Source organism: Erithacus rubecula, assembly GCF_903797595.1.
Source record: "Erithacus rubecula genome assembly, chromosome: 2".
Taxonomy (NCBI): Eukaryota; Metazoa; Chordata; class Aves; order Passeriformes; family Muscicapidae; genus Erithacus; species Erithacus rubecula.
In genome coordinates, this window is record NC_136685.1 from 17,831,354 (window position 1) to 17,849,078 (window position 17,725).

At 36.3% G+C, this 17,725-nt stretch overlaps 1 protein-coding gene across 2 annotated transcripts in view; it reads left to right on the forward strand.

The window, feature by feature from the left end:
* MYT1L (myelin transcription factor 1 like) overlaps positions 1–17,725 on the forward strand; it is a 302,776-nt gene that overhangs the window by 183,608 nt on the left and 101,443 nt on the right. For both annotated transcript variants that reach the window (XM_079297496.1, XM_079297497.1), the window contains exon 6: positions 15,382–15,755. In XM_079297496.1, the coding sequence (XP_079153622.1) occupies positions 15,382–15,755 (374 nt within the window). The remainder of the gene's footprint in view (positions 1–15,381; positions 15,756–17,725) is intronic.

Genomic DNA, 17,725 nt, shown 5'->3' on the forward strand with positions numbered 1-17,725 from the left:
AATAAATACATCCACAGAATTAAAAGTGCCCAGGGGATAGATAGCTCCTGAAGACATCTTCAGAACTCTACAGCCTAGGACACTGTAAATGGTGATAACTTTAACCAGGTGACTGGTCCTACAAAGTTGTTTTTCTGGCTATTCACCTGAATCACCTTCCCAAGAAAATCTTGAAGCTTACTGGTGATATGAAAAGGGATTGCAGAACATGATGTCCTTTTGCTGTTTACAAGAACTAGTAGTGTTATGCTGTAAGTATCCATGGAAGAGTGTAGAAGGGTTTTTATGCCTAAGAGAAAATATTCCTGTGATTGAAGTTAGAGCTGTGTCTCAAATCCATGAAATACAATAAAATTTGAAATACTATGAAGTATGCAACTCTCTCACTGTTTTCATCTTTAACAGTAGATCTGGATTTGTTTGGAGATGTTTTTTCCCAAATTCTAGGAATTTGCATTCTGTAGTGTAAAGAAGTTAAGATGTCAGGTTGCTTGCATTCTTTTTTCTTCATCTGTATTCAAAAGGAGGGGGAAGGATATAATTTTGTAACTTTGAGCAGTCAGTTGGAGACAGAAGAACTCCATTTTCAATCCCAGCATTAGCACTTCACATAGGAAACAGTCGTTTTAGAGACAAATTGAATGTATCCTTCACTGGTAGTAAAGCACTGGTAGTAAAGAAGATGTCAGTGTAATGTTTTGTATGAATTATTAGAGAAGTGTGTACTCTCAACCTAGAATACTATGAAATGACAAATGACAAAGCTTCAGTTACCCCTGGCAGAAGCAGGTATTAAACACAAATTGCTCACACATTTCTTTGTGTCCTAGATTAGATAATGCTATGGCTGGGATTGTGATTTCTCCCCTGACCATCTCCAAGTCAAAAGACTGAGTTAATCTCTGTTTCTGTGAGGGAAAAGAAAAAAAAATAAGAAGAAGAAGGCTTAAAGTTATTAATTCCAGGAGTGGAGATCCCCCTCTACAGAAAATACCTTCTACCAGCCTGGATTACAGTGTCTAAATTCTGCTGCGTGTTAAGTGCCTGTATGTCCCTAGGTATTAGAAGAGGAGCAAACATACTTCACTTGCATGTCAGAATTTCACTGTGCAGCTATGCATAGCAACAGAGCTGTAATGCTTTTTTCCCTTGATAAACCAGGAGTTCGTGACTCTGCTACCACACAAGAAATTTGCATCCCTGACAGAAGTTGAGTCACACCTCTGAATTCTACTTCAGTGCCTCTTGCTTTAGACCATCCTTTTTATATCAAAAGTTAATTTTTACAAAAATTGCCAAACATTTTCTTGTTATTTAGTATCTGCAAGGACAGTAAGAAAAATGTACTAGAATTACTTATATTTAATGTAGACCTTGCTTGGCCATGGTTTCTTCTATAATGATAAAGAGGATTAATGGTTTTTAGTAACCATATGTACCACTTCAAGAGAAAGGGACAAGCAAACTGTCATCTCAAACAAGAGGATATATTATACATCATGACATACGTGATTGATTTTTTCTGACATGAGTCCTCTAGATGTTAGCATGTCAATAGCTACCACACAAAACCCCCTGCTTTTGAAACTTATTTCTTGTAAAATTCTCAGTATATCCCATACTTTGTGAAAGGAAGTAGAAGATGCCAAGGCCCAGCGAGATAGATGGCTAAGTGCAGCCAGTTTACCAGGGTAACTGTATTTTATGCTCTTAAAGCTTTTTCAGATGTTAATTTTAAAACATTTCCCAAATGTAACTCAGTAGCCTCAGTTCGTTTTGCAGTGTCAAGTACTTGATTTCAAATGACACCAAAGGTCATATTGCTTACAGTGTTGGAATACATTCATAACACCACATTTACTCACAAGACTTGGTATAGCAATTTTTACCAGCACACCGTTATAGGGCACAGGGCTTGGGATGGAAGGAAAAAAAAAAATAGATTGCTTTTCTGTCTGAAAATGTAGGAATGATTGTGATGAAATGCAATTGCATGACTTTGTTTTGACTGGGACTTTGGAATTAACATTTCTAGTTCTTAAAACAAAGACACTTAGCACTTCTTTTTAATTCTGTGTGACATAAGAAATTACCAGCTTTACAGTTCTTCTGTCCCTTCCACATTGGTGAATTTGTTTCATTGCTTCTGGCAAGGCAAGTGTACTGCTTTCTGAGTTGCAGTACTGTCTCTGCAGCATCTAGGTGTTGCTTGGAAATACTGACATTCTCAGAAACTGACATGGCCTGGCTTTGCTTGGCTTGTGAGACCTAAAGAGATCACAGAAAAGGACAGATTCAGAAACCTGAGTCAGAGTTATAAAACAAATACCATTTTAGAAAGAACACAAATAAATTCTGACTGCTGTGTTAACTTCAAACCTTAGCAGTCAAGCTTGTGGCTTCCAGTTATGTTATTAAAAGGATGTAGGAGGAAGGACTGAACAGTTAAAATGGCATTTACTATAAGTGGAACAAGTTATTTAAAATGTCAGCATTTAATCAAAACTATAAAATAGAGAAAACACTTAGCTTTTTCTGTCTACTGTAATTGTTGATTGTTCTTTAAAAAGTAAAGCAGTCCATAAATTTAGAAATCAGTCTGCTGAAGAGCTCAATAGAACTGCTACAGAACTGTCATGGTTAGTTTAGATTTGTTAGAAGCAATTTTAAAAAAGGAAAAAAAAATAGATATATTATGTGTTAAACTGATCTTATTTGTAATCAGGAATTGAATTTCATTCCTCTTACACCAGGGCACTTTGTAATGCTGTTACTCTAGAACTCTATTAAAACAAAACAAACTCACAGAAATACAAATGTTTATTGGCTGGTCTGAGAAACAGGGATAATGAGATTATACCAACATCCCTATTTTTTAAACAAAAAGGAAATTTAGAATCACCTAAGAGATAGAGATGAAGCGTCAGGAACAATTTACCTACTGACTACATTGCTGTATAGCTTTTCATGATATCAGATAATTTGAAGTGACATTGTACCTATGGCACTTTTCAACCCTACCTTCAAAACCTTCTAGTTTTTTTTAACACAAAGTGTCATCTTGACCCTGACCCACCTGCTGTTTAGTACATTTACCAGTCAATTAGAGATGAGACAACAGTTTTCCACGATTAAATTTCTACACCTGGGATTTTCACAAGAAACATTCCACAACATATAAATCAGAAAATAAGCACAAAAATCTAGAGTTCAACTACAAGTACACCTTTGGTACTGAAATTGAAGACAAGGATCCACAAAATTACCAAGTCTGTAGTTGACCAAATTTGTAATAGAAAAGCAATTTGTGTATTTCCAGAAGTGCTGCCAGTTTAGCTAAACTGTGCTGCTCAGAGCTTTTTAGCTGCCAGAATGTTTGAGATTTGCAGGCTGCAGGTACCAGCATCCTCTGATCCAGAAGACACAGCAGGTATTCTCTGTCCACACTAACATGCAGACACCTCGTTTCTGTAGACAGCATAGTAGTCACACCCATTTCACAGAAAAAAAAAAAAATTGCAGTAGTTGAGCATCCTGGACCAGCAGTGATACAGAGGAAGCAATGTAGTGCTTTGATTTTTCCTCTAACCTGAATGGGTGCAATCACCATGTTAATTCTCAAGCCAGAGTCATACAAAATTATGAAGGTGAAGACTGGCAAGGATCCTTCTATCCTGGCTATTGAAGTCAGGCCTTTGAACAGAAGGAAGTGACTTTTTTTACAGAGAGCAAGCAAAGAGAAGTTAGTCTGATGGTTAAGGACTGCTCTAGAGGAGCCAGATTTGGAGCTGTAAGTGGTTGTTTGGGTAAAACCAACCAACCAAAAAAACAAAAGGGAGTTCCATTTGCTTGACAATTTTTTCAACTTTGTTAAAATTGTTGAATTGTTGTTAAAAAGAAAAAAAGTCAGATAGCAGAACCACACCACCTGTATCAAAAATGAAAGCAATAAAGTAGCCATCCATACTACAGGCATGACTTTTCTACCTAAATCAGAAAGTGTCTTTTTTGGATTATGGGTCATATTTTCCAAGATTACTCCTAAGTCAGATATCAAGAACAGAAAAGTTATTTTAGAAGCATTCTTTTCATATTACTTCATATTTCTTAGTGTGGATATAGCACATTACTGCTCTTGTGTCTCCCAGGCTTATATACCTACATATTATCAGTGGGGAATTTATTATCTAAGGAGTTGTGATATTGCCACAACTATTTTCATGATAGATCCCTGAATACAAAGAGAACACTTTTAAAAGTAACTAACTCATAGCTAACCAAGTTCGAGTGACATATGCTAAGCATTGAATACCTCAAACTATTAAAAAAATTTAAAGTAGCCTTTGAAGTGGCAGACAGTTTCTAAAAAGCTGGTTTTTATATTTTAAAACTAAAGAATCCTTTCCCCCTCTTGCCATCTTCCTGTTACACATTCCTACTTCCAGTTGTTTCTCAACTTTAATCTTGGACAGAATATAATTCTGGACCCTTTGCTATTCAGTCCTGCTACCTTTCCTGCCTATGCATCCTTAAAACTGAGCAGCTGGAATTCAGAGAGAGAAAACTGCCATGTGTTTTTTTTTTTTTTTAAATCTATCCATGGGAGGTATATTGGCAGCAGATTTTCAATGGAAAACGCCATTTCCTCCCACAGCCCAGCTGACACATTTAACCATGCTGTGTGGGGCTTCCACTCTCTTGGGAGGCTATTTTCATTTGCCTTCAGAGATTATTCTACAGTCTAATGGAACTCACTGTCAGCTATAAAAAGCAACATTATATGCCATAGTATTTTTCTTTAATTGTGATATGACTCAAATTGAAGGCTTCTCATTCTGCACTAGAATGTGATGGAATTCAGTTAAACTTTTTTGTTTGTTTTTCTTTTTTTTTTTACCTGAACAGACATCCTTCCTTTCATCAGATATATCAAAAAAGGCCAGATTAAGGCAAAGCTGTTTAGACATCTGGTTTTTAAAGTTATATGATTAACCTAGGAGGTAAGCTTTCATTTTTAGACTAGACTATTTCTTATTCTCCTAATAATGAAAAATTTAAGCTGAAAAACATGAGATATACTGATAAACTGAACATGAGATATAGATTTGTCTATACTGAGAGCCAAGAGCCAAGGGCAGAAACTAATTTCTTTATGATAGGTAAGCTTGTAACTTAGTGGAAATACTACCTGAAAGACTTCCTAATACTACAGCAAAGCAACTTCTGTTTGCAGCAGAAGGATACCAGTTCAGTAGATTATTATCACAAACAAATGTATGCCTTTCAGGATGTAAGTCATGGCAGGGAGGCAGAGGTTCTCAGTCCTTTAACAACCAGAATTTAGAATGTTTCACACTTGAATGACTCCTAACCAACCGTGCAAGACAGAGCAATATTCTGTGGCTTAAGCTGGGGGTGAGACTCTGGTACGTAAGCACTGAAGTGCTTGCAGCTTGTATCACTTTTCTTTTGTTATTTTTTTTCCCCATAATTTTAGATGTTTACAATGATAGTCTTGTGTTAAAAGGCTGCTCCACATCATTATTCCTTTCCATTGGTTATATTCTGTAGCTGTTAGTTTTTTTGATCAAGTAAGAATCTTATTGCTGTGGTTACAGGAACATTGTCGTATCCTGTTTCTTAATTCTGAGCTGTATGTCTTTCTTAGTTAAAATTAAATTGGGAGTCAGTGCTATTGTGTTTCTATGCAGAAATTATGAGAAGATTATTTATGATAGGAATCAGTAGCTTATAGTATCACTATAGTAGCCCTGCATTACAGATGTGATAAAATGACAGCATACTCTATTACTCAGTACTTGAGTACATGCTAGAATGATAGTTTAACCTATTGTGTTGTAGTTAAATATGATCCATCAAGTCTATGCCAAGGGGTGTTGATTCTACTGATAGGTTTCTAGCCGTGTTTTTAAATGATGGGCAGTATAGCTTCATGAACCACCTTTGATTTCCAGCAATTTATTTCCCTTGGTTTTTGAATGCTTGAACATAGCATGCTGAATTGCTTAAAGGAAATCACATTTAAAATATTGGAATAGAAAGATTTTATATAATGTTCAAGGCTCAAACATTGTGACTGTGCAAAAACATCTTGTAACTGATAGATGCACAATTGTAGCATATTCTGACCCTTTCAGAATAGTCATGATTGATTGTGAACTTTTCCATTTTATGATGTTATAATGAAAAATAAATAAATTGGAATTTGCCATTCCGTCTACCTGTAAATGAAGGCTGAAAACTGAAGATGCACAGAAGTCTGGACACCTTGATACACTGAGGCTGAAAACACAGAATACACAGAAATCTGGACACCTTGACAGCTCTACATGGTGCTTTTATTCAACTCAATATAGCCAGCATAATTTTCATCTCTATGTAGAAAAATAGAATGTTTTCTTTCCCAAAGTTTTTTTTTTTTGTTTTGTTTATTTATTTTTTTTTTTTTTATTAGATAAATGTAGGCCTCAGGATTTGATTTAGTGCAGAAGTCAGTGTTCTTTGAGTTAGTGCAGCAATGGTCACTGTCTCTGCATGTCCCCATTTTTTTGTGTCTGGGTTACATCTATATCAACATCAAAGTGTGCAAGAATCAATAACCACTTAGCAAAACTTGATTATATGCATTTCATCTAATGAATCAATGAGTCATTAGACCTGTGGTCTTTGCACTGTCCTGCACTCGTTGATCAACCCCAGTATTCAAGGGTCTGGTAATAAGACATTATCCATTGTCTCTTCTTGCTCTTGAACACACAGTTAAGTTGAGTATTTGCCAATTTAGGATTGGTATAATCCTAACATTATAGGGAAACTCCAGAAACATACAGGTAGTCTTGAAAAAATTGTGAAGCTATAGGGGGGAGAATTATTCAAGTGATGCAGCAGCTGCAGAAAGGAAAGAAACAGGTTTTTGGGTTTCTCATTATGAAAGTATTATGGTATGTGGTTTTACATTCTATTAGGTATTGTGTTTATTGAATCTGGATAGTTAAAAAAGAGAGAGAAAAATTCTTGGACTTGTCTCACTTTTAACAGATTCCTCAGTGGTAGAAATACTTAATCACCAACATCTCACTTTATTGTCACTATGCAAAGTGTCTAAGAAAGATAAGATGAATATCCTCCCAGGAGACTCCTGTTTCTCTGCCCTGAGTTATGAAGGTATCTTCTCATGATATGTATGGACTTATGTTTTGGAAGCCATGGGGTAGGTGAGAGATGAACCCCATCAATGACATCATAAGTCATGGGGCAATCAGATATTATGTTGATTTATTTGTGTAAATACTTATGAATAATCAACAACTGCAGGGCATGTACTTTGCTAACCTATGCTGCCACATAAGTTTTTAGTTTCATGATGTGTTCCATATGTTTTTTGTATCTTGTTTGAAGCGAGCTCTCCATGGCTGAGAGTTTTCCCATATATTTGTACAATATGTAGAAATGCATTGCTGTGCCTCATTTTCCTTCACTGAACAGCTGTTGTGTTTGGCCAATTGCATAAACTTGTTTGAATGAGTTAGTTATTGCAAAACTTAAAGTTTCCTTTTAGTTGTCATGTCCCAAGAGCAGAGGCTTTGGTGATGGGTGAAATGATCTCACCAGCCAGAGGGCAGGTTAGTTTGTTGGTGTTCGTCCCAGGGTTCAGTAACGCCAGTGTGGAGTCTCAGTGAACTGCAATGGGAAGATGCTTCACATGGAGATGTATAGGGACCAATGAAATTAAAGATTCCTGCTTTGACTTTATTTACTGTGACTGTATTAACCACATCAAAGCTATTCTACTTTATTTTGTTTTAAAAAAAGCCATATTTCGATCTCTGAATTTGTAAAAGAAGAAATACTTGAGTCTTGAGCTTCATTATTTTCTTGTGGCACATCATTCTGTGTCGTATTATTTGTTACTTCCAACTCTTTTGGCAATGCTGGTTTTTAGTCACCAATTTTTATTTAAGATTCATTTAGCTAAATATTGCTGTACATGGGTGGATCTGTGGTATGTGCATGGCTTTTCATATGTTTAAAAAGTCTCTGAGGAGCAAAAGGGTTAAGGTGGCTTTTAGAACTCAGTGAAGAAAGTATTATGTTTTCCTCTGCCCTTTGAGATCCACCATGATTTGGGCACTTCTGTAATTTTTCTTAATGTTCCATAATTTAGAAAAAGTAAGTATTTGCAACTGCAGAAGGAAAAGCAGTTTGAATGTTCTACATTTCGCTCATTCCTGTCACTGTAGCTTGTGCCTATTAAGGTAAATTAATACTTTTCACTGAATTTAATTACTGTGGTATACATACTTTAAACTGAATAGTCAGTAAAGTTCTATTTGGTACAAAGAAATGAAGTAAAGATGGTGTGTTTTGATACTGCACACATAAAACCACTCCCTACTTATAAGAATCTGATTTATTTAATCAGAGGCAGAAGCTCATAAGAAAGCCTGAAATACAGGAAAACTGTGTTTTCTGTAGAGATGAGTTTATTGAATCCTAAAATATATTTCTTAATTTAAATTATAATTTAAATACATAAAAATCATATTAATTTTCTCACACTTTTCCAAAAATATTTAAGCATGTAAAACCAGATTTTCCAAAGCACTGGCTCTGGATTAGTGCCTAACCCCAGCTGAGAAGATAGGTGTTAGGGCAGTCATTCTGTAAGTGGCCTTAGATGCCACAGTGCTTGGCAGTGCAATGTTGCAAGCATTCCTGATTCTGGAACAGTATTCAAGGCTCTGGCACAGTCGCCAGTAGTCTCCTGGAAATCTTCTACATTGGGATTCATAGCACATAGGATGCTAGCACAGGGAATTTTAATTCATCTGGTTGGAGGCACCAAAACCAATGTATCCCAGCTGCATCTTCTAGGCTGCAATTAGCCATCTCTAAAATAAAACCCCCCAAAACTCCCATGTCTTGCTTGAACTTTGACTTGTTGCTTTTCCCATTTTCTCTTCTATAGCTTAAGTGATTGGACTTCAGCTCTCACAGCCTGAGAAAGTTTGACTCAACACCTCTCATATTCCATAAGAGTATGCAGGCATTATGTGGGACTTCTGTGGGGTAGAAAAGATTCCTGATCAGTGTGGCTTAGAGAAGTAATTTTTAATTTCCCACATGAAGTTTGACCTTAGCACTCTGCAATTAGCACTGTCCACTGCTACTCATTCCTGTAGCAAGTTGGCAAGCAATATTCAAATATGGATGGAAAATCATCTTCAGCTGAAGGAGTTTATTCTTGCAATTGAGTAGGCAGATTGCTAGGCTGGAATTAATCTCTTTTTCTGAATTTATTATAATTCTTTTATTCCTATCAATTCATTGCTCCAACTTCACCAGGAAAGCTATTAGCTCTTCTTTATAATAGTGCATATCTGCTGGAAAGGACTTCCAACTAGAGTGCAGGGAATTCAAGTGTAGAGTTTGCTGAAATCTAAATATTTATTTTCAGGTCAACTTGTATCAGTTGATGGTATCAGCCCTTTCAAGCTAGTAGTCACTGTCTTGAGAGTGATTTAAAATGTTGCAGTGTTATGCAAATTAATTAGATTTACTCATTCTTAAAAGGCTGGATTTGTTAAGAGGGCTTATCTGATAAATGCCTGTTTTCTCAATACCTTAAAACTCTTCATCTGGAGGTCTGGACTTGGAAGTTATCTAGTCCAAACCAAAAATAATACTTCACAATATCCAGTGGGACAAGTACAGATGCCTTGGGAACTTTCTGCCTGAAGCCTTAAGCAGAAGTTTGCTTCCAAGCATGTTCTTCTTAATTTGCTATTTTAAAAACTGTTTATGATAAAATTCCACCTCAGAACCACTTCAGATATTGAAGTCCTTAATTTAGCCTTTCTGACAACCTCATTAGGTGTTTGTATAGCAATTTTTTAGATTCTGTTCTCTACCAAATAATTCAGTTTCTGATAAATTAAATTCTCATATTAAAAAAAAAAAAAAGATTGAGAACACTGTTACTGGGGGCACTTTTTAGTCTGAAAAAAGATTTCATAAGATTTTTCAAAGTACTACTAAGAAAGAAAAAGATATCAGTACTCCAAGAAAAAAATTTTATTCAGATTTAGAGCATAACATTGGCATTATCTTATTTTTCTTCACTTGGATCTTATAACATGAGGCATCTGAAATAACAGATTGAATAGAAAAGAGATACAACTGAAAAAAGAATGCTGGTAAACATGATACATAGGAATTACTTTATCCAAACTGGGTATTTGAAGCTGACTGAACTCGTAAGAGTCATATAACCTCCCTTTCTCGCTTTCTCATTTTCCTTTAAGAGGAAAACCTCCAGATAAATGTGTCATGTTCCAACTTTGGTGTGTGAGTTGGCATATCATGGAGGGAAAAAATACTGGTCAGTGATCTGATTTAGAAAATCCCTTGTATTTAATTGGTCCAATACTATGTACATTTACATATATATGGTAATTGTTACAGATTAAAAATAATAACCATACAAATTTTGCTGAAAATTCTATTATCTTAGTAAAAAATATTTTAAAAATCAATGTGTTCAAGTCTAGACAAGAAATACCTATTTCCTGAACAATGCTCCTATTGAATGTATCAGTGAGTAGCATGATAAAGTTTTTAATGGAGAAAAATTGCATGAAAGTTTAAAAAAATGCCATAAGTTATTTTCTAACTAAGGAGTATAAAGTGATATATTATTTCTTCCATTTCTTCAATTATTAATGTATATATGTCCTCTTGGAGCTTATCACTCTGAAATTCAACAACATTCTTTCCACAGGAATTATTCATGACAGATTCCAAAAACAAGAGATGACTGGGACACACAGCAAAGCAGTGTATTCAGAAGTGTGTCTCAGGAAGCCCAGTTATATATGCTGCTGAAAGCCAAGAGAGCTGAAGTGTGAGGAGAAAATAAAACAAACACAGCAGACCAGGGACATATAGGGAGCAATGAAAGAATGGATAAAGGCAGACATGACACATAAATCAATGGGGTCAATACTCTGAGCAGGGATAAACAAGTCTAAAAATAACCAAATAAGGGGATGATCACAGAAGCCAAAATTGAAAATGTAGAGAAAATTGCAGAAGTTGTAAGGACAAATTATATCAACTTTCACAAATGTATGAGGAACAATAGGTCAGTGGGAGAGACTGTCACTCCATATGTAGGGAGGCCAGTGGCAGAGGGTGCTGGGAGCCTCTGGTGCAGCCCTCCCCTTGGTGTGCTCCCTGGGACACCACAGGGAACATGCCAGAGACAGGGAGAAGTGTCCTGGAGGCAGAATCTGAAAAATTAATGAAGAAAGGATGAGAGCCGAGCAGGTTAAGAAAGAAAAAGCAGAAAATAGGGCAGCTTAACAGTCGGCTTCAGATCTGGTGGCCTGTTTCCCAGGTTTCTGAAACACATGATGAGGGTTTTTTAACTCTTTCAGTCTATGAAGTCTGCAGTACATGAGGTGTTATAAGCTGTGTGAGGTATACAGTTGAAAGGCAGAAGGAAGCCAGTGCAAGGCAGCATTGCACCAAATTTGATATTGCACATTGTTTGACATGGAGAATCATTGCAAGGGTAACTGTATCAAGTATAAGTAAGACAAAAACAGATTCAGGGTTGCAGAATATCTACAGATTAATTAGGAAAGTTTACAAAAGCTGAGTTGAAGTTAACTATTGATAGAACAAGGAGTAATGAGTAGAAATTGGAAGAGAAGAAATTTAGGCTGGATATGACGAAGAAATTCTTTGCTGTGAGAGTGGTGAGGCTGTGGATCCCCCATCCCTGAAAGTGTTCAAGGCCGCCTTGGACAAGCCTTGATCAATCTGCTCTAGTGTAAGGTGTCCCTGTCCATGAAAGAGGGGTTGGAATAAATTATCTTTAAGGTCCCTTCCCAAATAAACCATTTTGTGATTCTTTGAACTAGCATAAGTCATTTCCTTAGAAAAACTACATATTTCTGAGCCTCAGTGTTGGATCCAACCATTAAAATATACAAATCCTTGTTTCTTGTAGATGCTGGTGTGTCCTCAGTTTTAATTCTATAAGTAAAAACACTGACAATAGATTCATAAAAGTATAATTAAAGTGGAAGTTCACAACTTTACTTGAATACTTGAGGTCCAGATAGTTATTTAATGAGATTTATAAAAGCATCAAAGTCACCAGACAGCTAACTGGAATTGATTTCCATTGCCAGTTATGCACTTTCCAGGGGGCCCTGAATCCCAAGTAAAGACATAGATTGTCACAAACTTTATAAAATATTGTGTAGAAGACCATAAAAATGTGATAAAATATTAAAGATGACAGAACCTGGCAGTGACAATTTCTGTCTACCTTTGACCAATAATTTGTATCTAAAAAGTCATTCAATTACTTTTAGTTGTCAAATACAAAAAATTAAACAAGAGTTCCAACCAAAATAGATGCATTTGTTATCCTCCTGTCCTCTGCCTCACTTCTTACACTTCTGTGAATTCCAAAAGAGATTGTTTTGGGGCATTACTAGATGAAAACTGTTACAAGTATTTAGTGTTCCTAAATGAAAAAAAAAAAAAAAAAAAAGATTGGGGCAAGATGGAATTAACATTCTGGCTTTAATATGACAAAATGGCCATCATTGGATGGGACTTTGAGCAACCTGATCTAGTGAATGGTGTCCTTGCCCATGGCAAGAGAGTTGGAAGTAGATGATCTTTAAGGTCCCATCCAAACCAAGCCATTCCATGATTCTAAGAAAAATTCTAGTTTGAATGAATGCCAGTGGGGGAAATGTTCACAGTTACACGTCTTATGGGTACTCTTTTAGTTCAGAGCTGCCCAAAGGGTCATCAGTGCCACATACAAAGTTCTAAGAAGGTTACAATAAGAGGAAGAAGAGAAATCCTGGGGATTTCTGGGAGTAAACCTACTCACATCTGTGGAAATAAAGACCAGGATTTTGACAACGTGCAATGTAACCAATAATGGCATTGAAGAAGGTGTAGTGAGGGTATGCACGGAAAGAGAAGGAACAGAAACCAAGAAAGCAAGACATAAGCATTCGGTAAATGTTAACCTGTTTAAATCACATTGAACAGATATGCAAGTTTCTAAATCCTGCCTCAGCCTCAGGATATGATCAATTCTTGTTTTCCAGGGTGCAGCCCCTGCTAGACACCTAAATGAAACAGGTTCTTCCCTAATTATCCAGCCATTTTCCTCAGCACAACACACTTCAAAATTCTAGTTCTAAGGAAAAATTAATCTGCTTTCTCTCAGAGCTCCATGTGGAGAGCTTGAATAGGCAGCTGCTGAATCCCCATAGCACCAGGGAAAGCACCAAAATAAACCTGCAGTGGTCAGAACTACAAGAAACAGTGTTTGCCTTTCACCTCAGGTTTTATGCAGTGTCCAGAGAGATGGAGATTGAATTCCTGTTTGTGCCTTGACTGTGGTGATGTGGAATGTTTTCCATGGAAATAGGCCCTACTTTTCCCCTTGGTTCTGGGCAGCTGGGTCCTGACCGAGAGGAGGACGCACAGGACGAGAGGCAGGGCAGTCATTTGGCACTGAACTGTGGTGGTGATCTAGTACAAAGATTTCTTCGATATTTATAGCTTTTACTTTAAAGTGTCTTTAGATAGAAACAAATATAGTCCAAAGAGGAAACACCAGAAGCTTAGGTCTGCCTACTTTTTCAGGTTTAGGGCTCTTAAAATTAGTGAAGATTTGGGCTTTTACTTGCCTGTTGCATCAGAGTTTTTTGCTTCCAAGCCTACTGGGACTTGTCTTCCATAAGAGGATGCTCTTCCACCAAAGATGCCCTCTGGATGGAGCATGGCTCTGGAATCTGGAGTTTGAGGATCTATTCCCCCTCTAGCCTGCACCACTAGGCCTCAACTTTGATGCAAGTGTCTGGAATCCATATTCTGCTAGGATTACTACCCTATTCCCAAGTGAGGTGCATTGGAATCTGGCTAGGCATACTGAATTGGATTTCAAAAGACACAGTCGCTTGTGACTCTCTATGTTCATTAGATATGTGCGTGCCAGGCAGACTGTGAACAAGTGGTTTGAAATTTAGGTAAGATAATACCTAAGTTAGGCATTTAAAAAAAGTGATTGTGTGCTTAAATAGAATTGTTTGTACCTAAGTAACAGTTTAAGTAATTGGGATGCATACCTGCTGGGATGCAATAAAATTAGACCAAGATCAAGACCATGAGGACACCACATAGTGTAGTACTAAATTTGGTGAAGCACCAGATTTTTCAGTGGTCTACCAACAAAATAGGAAGCATTATTACAGTGGAAGAAAATAAGAGAGACTCAGTGTATTGTGATAAAGGGAGAAATAATATAAAAGAGTATATTATATATGCAGAAAAGGTTATAAAGAACGGTTGAAATAAACTGGTTAATCATAGGAAGGAGACTGAAAACTGATGTAGCTTGAGTAATGTTATAATCACACAATGAAAATGTTCAAAGAGGAAGTTCTTTGAGCAAAAAGTAATGTCTATGTGCATTCACTCTGCACAGAAGGTTGTAGAGGTTACACAAGGGAGATCAGGTTCAGCAAACACAGGTTATGTGACCTTTGAGAAACAGGTGGCTACTCTGATAGACCAGGACTCTGAAGTACTGTTTCTGTTACAATGCATTAAAATGATTGTTAAGAAAGTGATACTCAATTTTGAAAAGGCCTTCTTCACTGACAAAAGATTTTGTTTATTATTTTGTTTTTTGTTTTTTTTAAATATGAGAGTGCTTCTAAAACAATGGCCATGATAATTATTGGGGTTGGTTATGTTGGGGAGCTTGCTTTCCCATTTGTCCAGCCTTGTAGCATATAATAGAGAAAAAACATTATTATTTTTGTATTATTATGTTATTATGTATAATGATAACAAAGAACAACATTTAAAATATCATCATATTTTTATTATTTAAACATAATTGAAACATAATTGCACACAATAAAAATACTGAACACTACAAAGGGTAATTGCTTTATTGCTTAATTTTCTATTTCTAGCTGCAGGTACGACAAGATTGGCATTTTTTAAACTATATTCGTCTGGTCCAGACAGGAGTGTAACATGTAGAAGATAAAAATGAATGAGAAGAATCACACATTTGTATAATTTCTGAAACTGTTACGCTGTCATGTATGTGTGAGATTTTCAGGCAAATAATACTTGCATTTTCACAGGTTTTGTGTCCTCCCCCTTGGTCATCATTGCTTAAACATAACTTTGCTTTAAAAACAATCATTTTTCAAACAGCAACTAATCATAATGTAGAATTAGAACATATGACTAAATAAAATCTGGAAGATAGTGTAATAATTTTCATCTTTTATTTTTAAACAGTGTTTATGGCTGTCCGTTGGCAAAAAAAAGAAAAACACAAGATAAGCAACCCCAAGAACCAGCCCCGAAAAGAAAACCCTTTGTGGTTAAAGCAGATAACTCTTCAGTAGATGAGTGCTATGAAACTGATGGAACAGAGGAAATGGATGAAAAGGAAGAGGAAGAAGAGGAAGAGGATGAAGAAGAGGAGGAATATTCTGATGATAATGAGGAGCAAGGTGACGAGGAGGAGGATGATGAGGAGATAGATCGAGAAGAAGAAGAGGAGATTGAGGAGGAGGAAGAAGAGGATGAAGAGGAAGGTGAAGATGTGGAGGATGAAGAGGAGGAGGAAGAAGAGGAGGAGGAAGAAGAGGAGGAGGAGGAAGAACGTGGTAATAATCAGAGTATTAGTAAAAAGTAAACAATGTGTGTTTTCTGGGTTAATCTTCTAGTGTGGTGTGTGAGGATTTAGCTGTTCAGTTCTCATTAAAGCTAATGGAAGTCATGCAGTTAAATCTCTCTGCTCCACACTGAAAATATACCCCACTGTGTTCTCAACATTTATTTTAATAAGTCTGTCTTCCAAATATTTTTAATACACCAGCACTCACATTTCAAGCAAGGAGGGTGGAGGTATGTTTATGCTAAAAATGCTTGCATAAAATGTAATCCTAGCAGTGAATTAATGCATGCAGTTGCCAGGAGAATATTCACAAAGGTACAAGCAAAGCATCAGCTACAGCTGGGTGCCTGTACTGATCATTTGCAGGGGTATTTTCTAGATCTGTTTATAGAATGTCAACAATTGCCCACATAAATTCTGTCACAAGTTTGCAGATAATTTTTGTGAGCATAAATGGACCTCTTCCCTTGGAAAATTTTTCCCTATACTTTCCCCACCCCAGGAAACTATTCAGAACTATTATATTATACTTTGGATCTTTTAGACTTGAATTCTGTGTACTTTAGTTGATTCTCTTAAAAATACAGTGAGTGACAGGTTTACATAGATAACGTCTTTCTAAAGTTTATATATTTTTGTTATCATGCCATGGCATAAATGCCATTTAGACATATAGATTACTGGTAGTAACCAAATTAATTCAGTAACAATGTGATTAGCTGATTCAACTGTCTCTTTTTTTGGGATATTGGATTTTGTATAATACTTTCAAAAAATATAATTACTGTCCATTTACTCCTTATGCTGATGACAGACATCATAATGCACTGGGGTGAAATGAAGGAATCATGCAAAAATTAATGAGCTATCTAAAAAGTATTTTGTTCCCATTTCCAGGGAACACGTTTTTGGTTGGGTAGATTCACCTTTCTAACCAATAAAAATATAAGAAAAGCTTTCAGCACTCCTCAGTTGGATTCCTCTTAGGAACCAGGTATGAAAGTTGTATGACTTTTGTTTCAGCATTCTGTAAGGTCAGATCTTAAATCTTAAAGAAAGACTTTGGAAGTATAATTTCCCTTTGGGCTAGATGGTGGCCAGCTGGGTGGCTATCAGAGTTTTCTCAGATACTGCATCTGTAGTGTTTCCTCAATTGCCTGAATTTACCACAAAATTGGTAGAGAATAAATGGTCAGTCTTAAAAGTTGCATGAGCTTGATGCAACAAGGAAGTAATTTCCTTTTGCAGAGAGCTCTGCTGTTTCAGAACCTGGAAGAGAAGCTGTGTTAGATCAGGCTGATGTGCAACTGCTGTTGCTCTCTTGATGAGCAAGTGTGAGATGTCCAGCAGTTTCTTGAAAAATAGCTGTGACTAAGTTTGTAGGTGCTTAGATTATGGTGCAACTGCTGCTGTGATTTCAGCTGACATTAAAAACTTTGAATCTACACTATCAAAAATGATGAAAGAAAAAAACAAACTAAAGCAAATCTCAAGAGCTCAAGAAAATTGCTTCTGGCAAGCCAGCAGGCTTGATACTCAGTTTATTTTTCTATGATAATGAAACACAGTGGTTTACTTATTCCAACACAGTTACACATGCAGTTAGTGGTCCTAATCAATGTGAAGAGGCTGACATTGTTTTTTGACTGCTTTCCTTCCATATATAGTAGGCTGTGGTTAAGAACTGCAAAAAATTTACAAAGGTACCTCTATTAGCTGCTCTGCATATTACTTGAAATTAATTCTTACATGGGTCAAGTTTTGCTTTGAAACTCATGCTATTCCAGTAATTTAAAAAATGTACATTAATAAATAAGTATATGTTCTATCTAAATGATTAGTCATTAAGAAAAATTCCTCATGAAATCAGAGAAGTGATAATAGAATTGTATTGGAAAAGTACTTTATGATCCTTTTGAGTATCAACATAGTAATCAGTATGAAACAGTCCCAGTTAGA